The sequence below is a fragment of the Colletes latitarsis genome, chromosome 1, assembly GCF_051014445.1.
Source record: "Colletes latitarsis isolate SP2378_abdomen chromosome 1, iyColLati1, whole genome shotgun sequence".
Lineage (NCBI taxonomy): Eukaryota > Metazoa > Arthropoda > Insecta > Hymenoptera > Colletidae > Colletes > Colletes latitarsis.
Genome location: NC_135134.1, coordinates 43,366,592 through 43,383,938, shown reverse-complemented (window position 1 = coordinate 43,383,938; position 17,347 = coordinate 43,366,592). Strand labels below are relative to the sequence as shown.

The 17,347-nt window shown below is 37.9% G+C and overlaps 1 protein-coding gene across 5 annotated transcripts in view; it reads right to left on the bottom strand.

Moving 5' to 3' along the window:
• The window catches only part of Gukh (NHS actin remodeling regulator GUK-holder), a 138,129-nt gene that overhangs the window by 33,028 nt on the left and 87,754 nt on the right, over window positions 1-17,347 (bottom strand). For all 5 annotated transcript variants that reach the window (XR_013079716.1, XM_076765660.1, XM_076765674.1 and 2 more), the window contains 2 exons: window positions 6,660-6,910; window positions 788-954 (listed from right to left, as the gene is read on the bottom strand). Coding sequence is in view for 4 of the 5 variants with exons in the window: in XM_076765660.1 (XP_076621775.1) it covers window positions 788-954; window positions 6,660-6,910 (418 nt within the window). In the remaining variant the exon portion in view is untranslated. The remainder of the gene's footprint in view (window positions 1-787; window positions 955-6,659; window positions 6,911-17,347) is intronic.

The following is a 17,347-nucleotide window of genomic DNA, read 5'->3' as shown; positions in this document are numbered from 1 at the left end:
AAACAGGTAAAATCGTACGAAATGTACAACGATAAAATCACTGTTAAAATATACGTGGAACGGACTCTTAATGTATTTTACTGTCATATCGCTCGAACTCGAATGACACGTCGAAAGCTCCATTTCTATCAACCTTTTATCAGTTTCACATATTTGCTAGATTATGTTTCTAATCAGTTACTACGAAGTAATCGAATTAAACGATTTTGCCTTATCTTGATTAAAGCGCGATAGTACTATTAGAATGATAATTATGAAAATAAATATGATTTATTGGAAACGTTTCATCAAGAGTTTTACTTGCCCAATTATCCATTATTAAAAAAGTAATAAAATATTACAGAAACGATAAATAAGATTTATGGTAAATAAAATTATTCAAGAAGAAGTTATTTTACATGGTTAAAAACAATCTAAATAAAGTTGCAGTTGCATATAACAAGTACAGCAATAGTACTGCTGGTCAATATTACAAGTTCGTTTCAATTTTGGCTCCTTTATCGTCGTGATCGAAGCTGTTGCTCGTTTCTTTAGCAGACTTACGTAAAAATATGCGAAACATAAAGTAATGGGACAAACTTTGTCACGAAATGTTTCATTTATATTACTTTTCCTAAAAAAAATAAGGGTCTATGTGAGTTTAAGACGCTCATCGTCATTTAACTCGTTAACAAAACCAGCGTTTCGTATCGTACGTATCGCGTACGAAATTTCCTATCCGGCTGATCGATAAAAGTTTACTGTCTCTTATTAAATATTTTTACGGTAGTATAAATTTCCTACTTACTTGAGAGCGATGGCTTGAACCTGCTCCTCGGGGCTGGGAAGTTTGTGATCGACGGCGTCGTCGTCCGTTGTATCTCCGAGGATCCTGGACATGCAATCCGGTGGTACAGTAACGTCCCCCAGCGCCTCCGTGGACGTCCATCTTCGCAGATCTTCGATAGCGGCCGGCTGTAACGACGAATTTTACGTGAAATTAAAATAGCCGCCTTTGCTTCTTTGATTCTAGTTGGGAACGGTATTATAAGGGGGCATGGTACTGCTACATTGCTTCTGTTTCAACGAAACTTGACGCTGCGGCGAAAAGCGACCGACGTGTTTTACGCACTACGGCCCTGCGTGGGCACACCATTGTCGGATGTCACCTCGTGACCAAGCGGGTTTCACGCACAGAATACGGAACGGATTATATTACAGACTGGTCCCTTTCTACCCGGTGCACTCGTTACAAACAAGGTGAAAATGGATGGACTATATTAAGATTCATAATCGTCGCTACGTGTGAGCTAGCCCGTTGTTCGTTCGAAGGAATTGATTTATCCATCTGGATTAAGTTCATAAAAAAAATTTCATGACAGTTCGAAACTTACAAACTGATCTATAACAGATTAAATAAGTAAGTATATTTGTATAACCATATATTTGTTAAAACTGCCGAGAATTTTTGATTATTTAACATTTTCAAAATACTCGAGATTTTTAAACTTTTTTTGGTCTCAGGACAATCTTAAAGTAACTCGAAATTTTAGTCTTGATTTACATGAAAAGTATCGAAGTCTCATTATCACATCGATGTACACCTTATAAATATATCAATTTAGTTTCAGTTTAAATGCGTTTTCTAAATGACTTCTCCAGCAATAAACTATCCCAGACGTCGTTTAGACTAATTTATCACGAAATATATGAAAGTCAGCCTGTCTTTACTATGAAAGGGAGTTGATTCGTTTCCGATAGATGGAAGAGAAAAAGAAGACAGAACTTTGCGTTATCACATGACTCATCGTGTTAGATCGACCAGGTGCTGCTTCTAATAAATGACCGTTCCATGTGCTTCTAGTTTTATTAGATTTCCCGTCATGTACAAGCATTACTACTTCCTAAACACGCAACAATACTGTAAATGTACGTCTACTAGGACGAAACCGGTATTAATGAAAATACAGTTAAAACACGTTTTCAGATCTGCAGTGTTTTAGACTCATTAACCATCAACCAAATGCTCTCTTTCATATTTTTGGTTATTAGATAAATTGAGAATCTGTTTTGATCTTTTGTTATTCTTTGTTCGTTTTAAATTATACATATACTCATTTTATAAAATTCTTTTAGACAAAGAGAGTTGAAAACTCGATCGAAAACGTTATACAAAATGTATTAAGAACTCGGTTCGGCTTGCAAAGATTAAATAATGTTTTGTCTTCAAAGAAATTTTTCCAAAGTAAGCAATATGCCCAATGAATTTTCTTTTTTATCTTTACTCGTTACTTTTTCGAATGTTTCTATTATTCATTTTCTTGATCGTAAATAAAATTTTGAATTACAACAATGATATTTTGTACCGTATCCTTGTAATATCTCAACAGGAATTCACAAATTATACAAAATACAACCGGGAATCATAGAAAATAAATTACGCTGCAATTTAAATCTATTAGGATCTTTCCCCTAGTTTATAACGAAAAAGTTGCAAATCGTATACTTATGTTCATAACATAAAAATAGTTTTAATATTTTTTTTGTTTATTTGATTTGTTGTTCCACAGACTATGGAAAATACATGTAACATGTACGTTTAAAAAATATTCTGTAATCAACATTGTTATTCAGCATTTTAGTTGTAATTAATCACTGTACGAATACTTTTTACACGTTCGCTACCATTTTGTGTTTATACTTCTGCTCGTTGCTGTTATATCCTATAAGAATGTTGCCCTTCGGGTCCAAAATTGACCAGTTTCTACCATTGTTCTTTTCAAAGTCGGATTACCTTCCGCGAAACAGCAACGTCAGGCTGGTCAACCTTCGATCTTTTGGACCGAATGGAGCAGGTAGTCTGCAAAATAGAGGGAAAGGCGGTAGGACTATCGCCGCAGGAGTTTCTTCGCTATGAAGAAATGTGTAACTGACTGGCAACCTGCTTGCATCGTCTGTGCTCGATGGATGCGTCTATCGGGTGGTCGATAAATCTCTGCAACGTAGCGACCGGAGGCATCGATAAAACTTCGCGCGCTTAATAAGCCCCGCGTTCAAAGTATCAAGGACCGATCAAGGTCGGTTCTCCGTTCTCGATTATTTCTTTGCCCCGGGGTTTTATCTCCGATAATAAACCAATTCCTTCGATATTCACGGAGGGAAGCATCTGGGTCACCTTTATCTTCTATTTGCACGATGCTTTATCCGCCGAAGAAAGGAATCACCGCACGCGTCGCGCGACAAAATTCTTTCTTCTTTTTAACCGCCTCGAGGTTTCTACCAGCGGAAAAGAACCGACAAGGGTTTCGAGCGTTCATGCAACCGCTACCTCATCTACATTGAATCACGATTCAGCGTAAGAACGGGCGAATAGAAGCGGTTAGCCGGCGAATCGACGCGTTTCGCGTACACGAATCACATATTCTATATCTGGGTTTGATTGTGCCGTGGAATTTAATCCGTGCTGAATTAAAGGACGCTCAGTATAAGGAAGCGAGGAGAAGATGAAGAGAGAGAAACCACATACAGAGACGGAAGAAAAGAGGAACGAAAGGCAGAGCGTTGGCTGATTCGCGTTCGTTGAGCTTCAGCTACGGAGGTTCTTATGAATCCCAGAGAAACTCGCAACGTTATGGGAAGAATTCCGACGTTGCCAACCAAGGCTCAAGTCAATTCTAATTTCCTTTTCCCTTCGACGCACATCGGAGGATCCATCCTGTCTCATGTCTGCTTGTCAATATCATCGGGAAACGCTTCCTGGCGCGCGGTTCGGGAACCACGAAACGGAGCACAAAGAAGGGATCGTCTGAACACTGGCTGGGAAATCCTTGAAACGACGAGGGTTGATTGACTTTCGATAATGGCCAATTGTTAATAGCTGTTGCCGTGAATGCCCGGCTGGAGAATTGTAATACGAGTAGCGAGTTTATGGCTCCGTAGCTACGAGTAGTGATTTAAGCGCTTGACAAGCCAACGGAAACGAATTCCAATTCGATGTCGTGAAATCGTCTGGAACTTGTGCCACCCGATGCGAGAAAAAATTGAGGAAACGGTCTATACGATCGTCCAACGTAATAACGAAACGAAAATATGAAAAACTTTGCGATTACAAGCGAACGACGAACTCTACGCTGCGTGACGTAATTATGAAACCACCCTGAAATTTTCAATTTTCTATACAATGCTGAACATAAGTATTGGCACAGCATGGTTGGTGTGGTACAAATGCGTGATAACTACTAAACAAATTGATTCGAAGGAAAAACTTTTCGACATGTTCATTTATTATCTATACATAATATGAATACATTGATTCACGAAACAATAACAAAAATGTATTTATCAGAGACAAAATCTGATTGAAATTCTTGAAAATAAGGGAGTTTCCACGCGTTACTAAATTATTATTATAACTTAATTCAATTGCATTCACAGTGCAATATTTGTTTAATTTGTTTAATAAGAATATCCGGTTATTCCGGTTTTACGATTATGAAACAAGAATAAATCAGCTTTCTGTAATTCTCTCTTTTTCTAGTGGATACAATTTATCCTTATTTGGCAGAATATCGTTTCATAACCCAATTTCAAATATGGTACACTTTGCTTTTCATTATTTTAACAGCAACATATAAAACTTGAAAATTTTTAAGTGGTTTCATAGTTATGGCATGCAGTGTATTTACGGCTCACTGGCGCTGCCATATTCAGAGTGAAATTCTGACTTGGGCAAGTGGCCAAAGTTGATTTCCGAATAATAAACAAAAACTTTAGATTCGTCCGTTAACTTGCCCGTAGTTTCGTTCGGCTGGATCTCGTTTAGAGTTCCATTCTTTTGGTCTTTTTAGGGATTTCTTTACAAAAAGGAAGTTATATATTTCTTATAAGTACTAAGACAAATTTTAAGTCATGTAATTTACAATTGTCTAATGTTAAAGTTTTGGAGTTGTACAAAATTTTACTGCTTTGGTTTTGCCAGTCAACGTGTTAAAGAAGTTGAATCCCACGCAATGATCTGAAAAATTTTCTATTTTCGACAAAGATTAAAATTCTATATACGATACGCGCGACTGGCAATGACGTTGTTCGAGAAGTAAATGGAAAAGAATAAGAAGAAAGATACGACGCTCGATAATCGTTCTTAACAAGAGCAAATCACTACGGATCGTATGAGTCAGAAACAGTGGATCGTGCATTATTAACAAGCCGGTGCATTAACGAAACGACAATGCAACCCAACGATACGTATCGCTATAGAGCAGTTCACGTGGTCGACAGGGACCACCATGTAGATTTTAATGTACATGACTTCCCATGACATCTCCCATTGAACCTGTTTATGCGGAGCAATCCTATCGTAGCTCGGCCATACCGATGAGATTGTGTACCAAATCCTATAGATACGAAACTTGGTTTAGCTAAATCTAATCATTCATCGCTAACTTGTGACTACCATTCGCACAAGTGAACTATTGTATTCTGATATAAATTTCGAAAGACTCAGCATTCAAAACCTCGATCGACCTTATATCTTTTTTCCGATTATTCGTCACTTATTTTGTTGCTGTTAATTGTCACCTACATGTTGGTCAACGCACACATTGTTACGATACGATGAAAATTAGACAGAAACAAAGATATGCAATACTTCCACCTACTACCTACGAATTAGAATTTCCAAGTAATAGTACGTTGCAATGAATATTATTCTCTAGAATTATCGAATGAACTTTGCACTTTTGTAACGATGAGGTGTACTTTCTAACACGTTTATAGTTCAACAATAAATCGACTCGAGAAATACCTAAGCGACTGGAATGTAATTATTAAGTCGTCCCATAAATTCGTACCGTTCGACATTTTGAAATTGACCAGGAATAAAATTTGTAATTTAGTAGAAAACAAACAACAATTTGTCAGTTCAAGGGATTTACGAAATTTTAAACATACCAACATTAACAATTCATATAAATTTGAAACAAATAGGTTTTATTATATGCTGAGAAGGGGTTTACTGTTTCTCATCAAATTCCATTATATATTTAAAATACTGCTTTAAGTAGTAGTACCAAACTCGACACGAATATATGGGACAATCTAATATAACTTGCTTGATTAATAATATTGTAACAATTATTAATTAGTTATAAAGAGAATCGATGAAGTTCTGGATGAACACAGATTCTAACAATGGTACGTTTAATTTTGAATTACTAATTGTACATGTTCTATCAGACCTAATGAATATGACAAAGAACGATGCATTATTTATTTATGAAAATAAATCTTCTGTTCCAACAGTACGACAGATAAAGATTCTTATAATTAAATTTCAGAATAATTAACCTAATATAATTTACTAAATTTTTTTATTAAAAAAAAAAAGTCTGATCGAAATGAAACAAACGTTATATGCGTGAATTACAAGCATTAAAATCGTGGATATTAACTTAAAATAGAAAAGAAAAATTTACTAATTTTCAGATACGCTCTAATTTAAAGAACTAATCCTAGAACGATTGCAATTTTCTACGAGATACGCCAGTGTTTTGTAGCGGAACGAGAATTCACGATTTCGATCATAAGTATGAAACAATTATCGCAGAGAACGAATCGTTAATCTGATAATTCGTATCTCCTGGGACGTGGTTGCACTTTCACATACGGGGGAATATACTCACGATTCTGGATTCGATGTCGAGACTCTGGTCCCGCCTTCTCTTGCCAAGGACCGGCGTGCAGAGGAACATATCCATGGAACTGCCATCCCTTCTCAGACTATCCAAACTTCTGACAGCGACTATGGCAGCGGCCTCGTATAATTCCCTCAGGGCCTTCGGTCTGGTGTTCGACGTAAATAATGCCGTTGATGGTTTGTTAACGATGTGGAAATGTTCTGTCCTTGCCGCGAACGTACAAATATCCGATTCCGCTGCAACATTGTAAATAACAAACACTAAATATTGACATTGTACTTATTTAGTCATAACTTTTGTTACGAGTAAAATTAAATGTACAAGTAGGGAAAGTAGGTACGGATTGAAAATCAAAATAGTATAACTATTATGCAATTAAGTTTTATACAGGGTTTTCAGCCACCCTTGGAAAAAATTTTAATGGGAGATTCTGGAGGCCAAAATAAGACGAAAATCAAGAATATCAATTTCTTGACTAAGGCTTCGTTAAAAAGGTATTATAAAATTAAATTTAAAAATTTCAAATCATTCTCAAAAAATTATTTTTGGTTGCGGGGGTCAATTATAATTATTTTTGGTGAATACACATACCGCAGAAATCCTACCCAATTTCAAGAAAAAAGTTCGTTACTCAAAATATAATGTCTGATCATGAATGAATGATTCCCCTGAAATTTCATGTATTCCAAATCGTTCTAAAAAAATTATTTTTAGTTGCAGGGGTCGATTACAATCATTTTTTGTGAATAGACATACCCTCGAAATCTTAACCATTTTCGAGAAAAAAATTCCATACCGAAAATCTAATATGAGGCCAGAAATGTCACTCCAAAATTTCATGTGTACCTTTAAAACGTTATAACTTCTGAACGGATTGGACGATTTTAATGTTTAAAAAAGCAAACTACGCGTATTTTGGTGTAGAATATGTAAAAATAGCAAAAATATTCGAAAAGTTGGTCCTTGACTCCGCAAAATAAGAAAAACCCCACAAAAATGGTCCAATTTTCAAACAGCCATAACTCCTACAATTATGAATATATTTTAATAAAACTTTTTTCTGAAGTAGAGCTCATGGGTACCTACAAAAAAGTATTAGACAACTTTTCTGTAGGGCATCAAACAAAATTACTAAAAGTGAAAAAGGAATTTTTAAGAAAAATCGACAGGGGGTAGGTGCCTAAATTTTTCGACGAAAAGAAAAAATTTCAAATCATTCTAGAAAAATTATTTTCGGTTGCGGGGGTCAATTACAATCATTTTTGGTCAATAGACATACTCCCGAAATCCTACCCACTTTCGAGAAGTGGTTTCCCATTGGTTTCCCCCCTTAACCAAAATTTATTTGCACAGTTAATTGCAGAACAAAAACGATGGTATTATTTAAAGCAGTCACTTTCTACACATTCCATGAAAGTTCTTCAAACTCTGTTGGGATAGATACATATCAATTTCCGCATATTTCTCTTTAAAACCTAGTTTTCACTCGATAGCTCCGTTTCCAAATAAAAACTATCTTACACGCTATTCAACTTTTTGTAAGGAAACTTGCAGCCATTTCCACCAGGTCCGACCGGAGTTTGTAATCAAGCGAAAACAAATCTGGACTACCAGAATACCAACGACGACCCGAAATAAACTCTGAGACATTAATAAAATAAAATTTAGAACGAAAAACAAAGTCAACGTTCTTCGTTCCTTCGTTCTGTTTTAATCATCAACGGTCATCGTAGCTCATTCTCGGGCGTAGCAATTATATCAAAAAAGCATAACTCATGTTCCATTTCCTTTAGTGTCATGTTTAATTCGATGTTTCCGGTTGCTTCAATGCGGTGATACACCTCAAACTAAATACTAGACTAGGCGACTACGTACACAGCTTTTTAATAATCATACAAAAACTTTCTAAACTATACAGGGTGAGGAACGACCTAGCCCCACGATTTTTCAGCCCCCTCCGATGATTTGACAAAAAAAGTTTCCTATCGAAGTTAACCAGTATTTAACCGACAAGAAATTGCAGTTGTTTAAATTTAAAAATCATCTTGAATTTTAAAGTCATCTGAAGATCATAGTGTAGTAGGTCGTTGAATTCATCTCAACGTCGCCTACAATACTATAATGTTAAAAATACGTAGTTCCACTTAAAAATATGAGTGACCTTAATTTTTTATCGAAAATCAATTTGTTTTTAAATTTAAGCAACTGCAATTTCTTGTTGATTAAATACCGATTAACATCGATAAGAAACATTTCTTTGTCAAACTATCGAGAGGGGCTGAAAAATCGTGGCTAATTCGTGCCTCACCTTGTGTATTAAAGTACAAAATGTAACGTGCAATTTGCAATTTTAGTTAAATACAAACATGTAAACCGTTTTTAATAACGCACGATACCAAGTCCGATAAAACAAACTACAAATCACGTCATGAAACGTTTCCAGAATTGAATTTCGCGAGACGTGATTCATTCCTTTGTTGCTTCCGTGCGACCAATGCACTCGTGGGAGATTATTGTCATAAAACAATATGCGCCCATATCGTTTGTCGAACGGTGTAAACACCGTCCTGTCGCAATTAGTTTCGTTATGCGTTTAATTGCTGACTCTTTTTGGACGACGAGTCGTGCTTTACAACAATGGCGCGTGTTCCTTCGTTGTCACCGTAGACCAAGCCTATTATCGTTAACTCCTTGTTCTTCCTTCCTGTTGTTCATCTTTTGTTCCGCACAATAACGCAAAGGGTTAATCGGTATTGTTTCAGCACGCGATAGGGCTATTCTCCCTTTTCACGAACGCGCTGCATTGAATCTCTCCCTTGCGTCACGAATTAATCCAAGGGTATACAGATTTCGGTTGGAATCGTTTGTTGGGCTCGTATGCCCGCTAAACGTGACGGCCACCGTGGAAACATGCTTCTTCGTCGCACATTGCGTGTTAAATTTATCTGATAAACTATTTCAACGCAACTCGGTGTGACTCGTGCAGTACTCCCCGGTTTATTGCAACTTTATGTTCCCCGAGTTATTGCAACGCTTTCATCCCCACTCTTCCTCCACTCTGCTCTCCCGAACTTACAATTAGTCGGGTCGACTATAATTTCACGTAAGGTCAGATGTAACCTGATGTAACGTTTCGATTTAACGTGTGGCAAATTGAAAGACCGAGAAACCGTATGTAACAAACGTTTATAAAAAATAAAAAATTTGTATTTTCCACGATGTTGTCACGAAAATAATATCAACAGGCAGATGAGGTTTTAACAATAAAAATGATTCCAAACATGACCATATTCGAACAAAGTATAGAAACGAAATTATTTTTAATTTAAAAATTCGAGTTAAGTAATTAGTAATGAGTGCAAAAATATAAATAATACAATATAATTTTGTACATGAAAAAATAGAAATAATACAATATAATTTTTATTGTACACTCCACTGTGTTATTACACGTTTTCAATTCACGTAACAAGATCGGTATTCTGTTCGATTTTATTTTCCAGTATTCGTTACCCTCGATGTTTACAAGAATTAAATTTGACATTTGGAAAGTTTCAGTGGCGTAAGCGGATTAACATGATTACTTGGTCAATTGGCATTTATACGATGTATGCGAAGCAATTGGAATGCAAGAACAAGTTTCATTGATCATTATCAATATGTTTGTATACGGTAAGTGGCTCCCGAACGATTTCAGTGAATTAAGATTGCTCTTAACGGCTCTTCACGGCAAAGTCGGGTAATATCGTACTGCTTCGGGCATTTACGCCACACTGTATAAACCCACAGTGACGAGAGTGTGTTCAGAGCGAGATATGTATTGGGCTCGGAACCAGTCCGACTCGATTCAATCATCCGTTCAGTAAACAGTATATATTTGTAACATTCGATGACCATGGACCAATATTTTCAAGGCTCAATTTGCTTCGCGCGCGTAATGAAATCTATTTAGATAAACTGCCATAAATGAATTGTACTGGACAAATTTGAGATCGATTAAAATTAAAGAAGATCGACATGTATCCTGTCCAAAAGATTCCCTAAATAGTTTAAAATAAAATAAACTAGCAGCACCGTTTATCAGTGATTGATTTGATTAAAATGACACATTCTTGGTATTTAAAAAAAAATCTCGTAACTATTACAAGCTGATTAACGATGAATTAAAATACAACTGTCTACGTACATCTGGCAGTCGAAGACTATTGCACGACTATTTCATGACGTTTATCAGTTATTTTTTCACAAAAAAATCAAATTTTGGTTCTGGCCACGTATCTACAAATTCGTGCAAGTTAAAGATTTGTTATATTCATCGTTCCCCACATTTTTCATTGTGCAACATCTAAAAAACACACGTTCCGGTCGTAAACTTACCTTGCGAGACGTAAAATGCGCCTGCAAGTTTAACGACTCCGTTTTTTAGTCACCTCATATAGGCGTCCAATGATTCAGTATCGTATACGTCGAAAGGATCCTGTATACTTTGGAGTACAGTATAAAGTCTAGACTCTCTAGACACTTGCCTCGATAAATGCGCGAGGAAAGGCATTAAGCACGTCACGGCTGTTAGCAAAAGAGGGCTGGACGATAGTATTTTTTACAGACGCCAGAAGAGAGCGTGTTACGAGTCAAGGTCGGCTGCACAGGTTGTTCGGTCATGAGAATAGAAATATGACTGGAAATACCGGTAGATATATCTGCTGGTGATAGTTAAGGACGCGAGTAGCCATTGCTCGAACCGGCAACAGAATAATACGTTCCTAGTTGAACGTTTGACACGATTGCTTTTTGTGAATTCGCGTAATCTGTTCCAGCGAGTTGCACGGGTTAATTGCAATTGGTGTCGAAATAAGCAATAATCCAATGCCATGTTTTCAATTTCGTGTACAAAAGAAAACGTTGTTTCACGATGGATATTAAAAAGATAGAGTAACACTTTATCTCACTTCTTGCTAAGAGGCAATTTTTGTTTGAAATTTTTGTTTAAAGCTTGTTGTGGTGTTCAGTGAGCTTCGAGAAAAGTAGAAAAATTACTTTAAGCGACGTTACAAATAGAATATATGACTAATTACATCTTTTTTTCTTGCCTACAAAGTAGAATGGCCCCTTAAATTTAATTCACACCTATTTCCGCTACCTGTCCGCTTGATTTTGTCCGCAACTGTATGTAAAGCGTGGTGTCGTTCCGCGCGGTATTGTATTTCGCTTAAAAAAATATTTGAACAGGATCGCAAGCCGTTCGGGGCACTTGTGTAATGGTCCTCGGTGGATTACAAGAGCGCAATCGTTGATCGACGAATCGAGAGAGCGAGAGGAAAGGAGGCAGCGAACGAAGAGGAAAAGGAGAAACGCGGGAGGCGCAGGGAGGAGCACAGAGCAGATTTCCGATGGTGAAGAGCCGGTCGGGCTGTGGGAGGTCCGCCGTAGCCGATGAGCTTTGGCTATGCAAAGTGGCCCGAAGGGCCGCTCGCGCGGACCTTCACAGAGGCCGACAGACAGCTCACTGGCTGCGAGGCTGGCCTCGACTCAAATCGCTCAAACCAAGATATCAGAAAGCACGTAATTCACGGTTGCGGCTCGGCTCCGTGAACGCAGAAATTTACGGGTCTAACTGGTATCGTTCGCGCCGTGAAATCGAGTCTTCCTTACCTGGCGCGAAACACGTTGCATCGCGCTCAGGTATGATTCCGATCAGTGAGAACGACCTAGCGTGCAAACGCTGTCGGCTCGCCGCGCGCAACGATCTGTGTTGTTGATGCGAAAACGGAGATACTATCTGGTACAACGACGGCTGGAAAAGTAATCGTATCCGCGGACAAATGCATGCGAGAAGACTTAAATTGACAGAAACGCATAGAAACCGCGGTACGTGCCGCCGCTGTTCCTTGGACACCGAGAGATGTAGAACAGTGCAGGTGGCATCACCGGTAAGTACACTACCGATCAAAAGTTTTCGTACACGGGCTGACCGACTGCTTCTCGACTAGATTGCGAAGCAACACCACTGAGACTTTTAACATTTAATTAAAATCGTTACTTCTTCGGATGAGAATTTTGTTGACAGTTTCTGTATTACGAACGTATTCCTATAAGGGGGTCAGTCGGAAAATCGAGTTTTTTGTTTATTTTCGAAAGTAATATTGCTGAGAAATTAAATGCCAACGATTCATGACGTTGCGGTGAAAAATAAGGATTTAGGAGATGAAAATGTCGAGCATGGAAGTCGGAGGTGTTAGAACAGTTAACAAATGTATTTCTTTAAGAAATTAGGGTACTAAATTAGGGAACAATAAAAAATAAAGGAAAGACAATCTTGTTGCGATTAGATTTGAAAAAATAAATCCAGACTAAAAAAAAATTATTCGAAATAAATTTAAAAAATCATTCGACAAAATAATGGTTTGGTAGTCACTCGTTTCTCACTTTATTGGATTCATTTTAGGACAAATTACACGAGATATGTAGCTGGGAAGATTGAATTGTATTTTTAAATATGTAAACAATAGAGGAACATTCCTAGCACCACGTATGGCACCTTCAAAAACAATAATTGAATTAACTTAACTGTATTTCGTATTTGAGACACTATAATCATGTGGCAAACACCACTATATTAACACTCGTCAATGTCACGCATGTGAAACGTGTTCATTTTTTGTCTTTTCATAGTTGCGTAAAAGTAATATTTATAATTATCGACGACGAAAGAAAACTAATATAATCACTGTGCTCTTATTATTTCAAACCATATATTGCTTTGACGTACCTCTAGAAGAAATCATTCCACGATTTTGTACGAGTCTCGTTAAAATGCGCCTATGCTTCCCTCCTGACGTAAACGCAGCCGACTTATTCTCGTAAGTTGTCGGAAGTAATCGGGCTAAACGATCAGACATTTGCATATATTCTACTGGTGGCGTCTAAACTAGCTGGTTAATCATAGAGTCGGCACCGCCGCAAAGCAGCAATTAGCAATATTACTTATAGTACGCACCGCTTATAAATCACCTTGCGTAAATGATCGGTGAGCATACGCTTGAGTAACTTCTTACGATCCAACCTCTATCTCCGTACAGAACTAATTACGAAATTTTGTAAATAGAATCGCGTGAATTTCCATGCAGTGGTAAATAAATCACAAAATGTATATTTTATACGAGTACGTCTTCCACTATATTCCACTATATTCCACGAATAGAAATATATAAAAAAATGTTACATAAAAGTCGGCTATAAACGCCTTGCGTGTTACAAAACTAGTATTAATTACTGAACGTAACGCAAATTAGGTGACAACGGATTTTCCATTGCAGAACTGGAAATTATTTATTTTTTTGTTTATTATTTAAGTATGTTGTTTTGAAACAATACATGCTTAATTTCTCTTATTCTTTAAAGTTTTAAAATAACACGTGTCTCTTTTGCCCTCAATTTCGTTCTCTTTAACACATTGTCTGCCATCTTACCCACATATGGGTGACACGATTTTTCACCGAGGAGTTAAAAAAATTAATTCTCAAGATCAGATGTCAAAGAAAATAAAGCTAGGTGGGTCCCTTGAATTTTAACGAGTTTCTAAAAATAAGTTCCATGACAAATTCCAATCGTCTAAAAACAAAATTTAATTTTCCTTTTAATTTGAAGGGTTTGGTCTGACAGCCAACGTGTTAATAGGATGTAATTTCACTGACATTTTATTAAATTTCGTATACCAAAACTATATACACCTACAGTCGCAATGAAGATCGTATAGTACGTTATCGTTATTTTTTACTTTTTGTGTGAATAATCATCAAGTGCTAATCTACAGAATAATAATTTTGTTTCCTCCCATTAAATTTCTTATCCTGTTATTCTACCGTGGATACTTTCATAACGCGTAATTGTACATGACTTTATTACGAGGGACAAGAGAACAAAGGAAAGCCTCGATTCGGATACTTCGAAGATATACTAATGTTTACGATAAACACGTGTACTATTTTCATCGGATACACCTCCAGGACGTTCCGTACCAGTTGCTATGCCGTTATATACACAACGATCTTGTTAGGAATCAAGTGCTCGGAGCGTGTACAGAACACTCGACGTAACTAGCTCGGTGACGAATAGCAATGCGTGCACCCTAACGGACGTATCGCGATTCCTGGTTGCTCGCGACCAGGTAAACAGCGGGTCGCGCAGGTTCGGGACTCCGTGTAATTGCGGGTGAAACAAGTCTGTGTGGGCCTCGAAGGGAATTTTCTCAACGAGTACGTTTCAGGATTCGAGCCCTTTTGTTCGGAGCGTGCGTTGAAAAAAGAGAAGCCGCCAGGAGGAAGGAAGAGGGCCAGCGTGTTGAGCGAGGTACCGACGAGGAGGGAGAGAGGTAACGTCGCGAACGGTTGAATAAAAGCGACGAGAAGAGTGGTTTGGCGAAAAAGAGGAGGGATGGAGGAGAGGGGGGCCCAGAATGGATGAAAAGGAAGGCGGCGTAACGAGGGAGAGAGAAAGACGGAGTTACCTGAAGCTGCTCAACCGCGGTAAGGAAGGGATGTGCGAGGGGCAAGGTGAGGTAAGGAGGAATGCGGTTACGGTAGATCGCGGACCAGTCCCCGTACAGGTCCTGCAAGGCCCGGGGACCACGAAAAACGAGCAGAACGAAAACCGTGTGGCCCCACCGCGCTCTCGAGAATCGCCGTTCGTTGCCATTCATCAGCATATGACGCTGTCTCGATGAATTTCCATCGTTATAGAACACCGGGCCAACCAACGTCCACCGAGGTCCGACCAGACGTTTCACCTGACCCCCTTCTAAGCAAAACGAACGCTCGTCCTTAGTTTTTTCCTGACCTTGCCACCAGGCGATCCATCTCGATGGAATCTCGATCGTTTCTCGGATCGTAGAGTCGGCGAGAAAAATGGATTGTCAGCTGTTCGCGAAAGTATTCGAACGATGACGTATTCTTAATTGACATTTACACAAAACGTACGGTATAGTAAATTCTTCCACTATGAACTATTAAAGAACATATATTCGAAAATATTTAACTGAAGTCCTAATATTAATAGAAAAATTCCAACGTTCGAGTAAGCTGTAAAACGCATGATTATTAAAAAATTTGATACGTATATATTATAAAGTATGTTGCTATCAGTGGAAAATCCAGTTGAAGATTTCATTCGGCACATTTTGTCTTGCATAAATTTTACGCTTATTATCGATGAAGGACTGTCAAAATTCTGACATGCATTTTGTAACTCTTAACCCCCCTCCTCCCCCCTCACGACGTAAATTCAGCTTCGTTTTAACAGAGCGCGGTATCGTTTCAGTAAAGCTGGCAGATTTTCTGGCTATCTAAAGAAACTATCAGCACCTGTCAGGATCAACATCCGTCAAAGTAAGCAGGGAGTACGGTTACTTGGCAGAATATCGCTACCGTAGGAACAGTGACTTATAGCTTCGCAAAAAATCTGGCATGTCTGCAAGTACTCCATGCTTTATTTGATTTTTTGCAGGCAAAACGATACCAAACAACTTTGGAATTTATTGCTTTGACACCGCAGAAGTTGTATCAAATACGAAGCCATTACGTTATTGGAAATGCAATGCCTAACTTCTTAATGACATTATGCGATCGTTGTACAGTTTTATCGAAAATGTTATTTATTAATCGAAATATGATCTCATTCGTGCATACACTATTTCGAGTCTGTTACGAAATTTTGAAAGTTCCTAAATATAAAACTAATGAATGCTAGAAGCTATTTGTGCGTTCATCTATTGCATATACTGGGATCTTTTATGAAAGTATACAATTTTTATACGAATAAATAAAATGTGGTTTTAAAGAAACGTCTTCCGCTAAATAAATTTCATTTTACTTTTTGAAAACACGCGTATTCGTTTATCATAGCACCCGATACCCTATTCCCGTTGATAATAATTTGGAGTAACCCAGATGGCTACGAGTCACTGTATTAGAATTTTCGATATCTCTACGATTTTCGTGGCCCTACCTACATCATAAGTCTTGATTACCCTCTATCTGGTTTTATTGCGACCTAAAAGAGCCAAACCTTGTAACCATACGAAGCGAGGACGGCCGAGACAATAAGGTTCTATCAGATTGTCTGGCTCGGCGGGTTGACATGACTGGAAATCCAAGATCGACCGATAACATCACAATGGAGCGCTTGGTTGAGAAATGCGTTGTGCATTGGCGAAAAATGAAGAAAAAGAATGGGTCGAGACAAGTTCGTAAGGATCGTCCTTCGTCGTAGCTTATTAAACGCGAAATCGTCGACTCTTAATTAACGTGTACGCAGAGTCCTAGGATCCCCGATGATTTTAACGATCGCCATCGACGGTAGAATACGATTTTCATTATAGATAAATACACGACGCATTCTTTATGCAAATGACAAAAGGTAAATAATCGTCCTTGGATGATAGAATATGATTGCGTGCAACGAACGACTTAACGGTTTTTAATCTGCGCTGGAATTCGCGGAGCACAAATTGTCGAGATGCTACTGTCAACGATAACGAACTAGTTTTCTTAACTGATATATTCACGACGTAAAAGGAATGAGTGCTCGATATCGAAATTGACACTCCTTGTTTCTTGTACGTCGCGTTATCTGCAAAGACTTGTATACCAGTGTGTTTCAGTGGAATTAATTTTCCG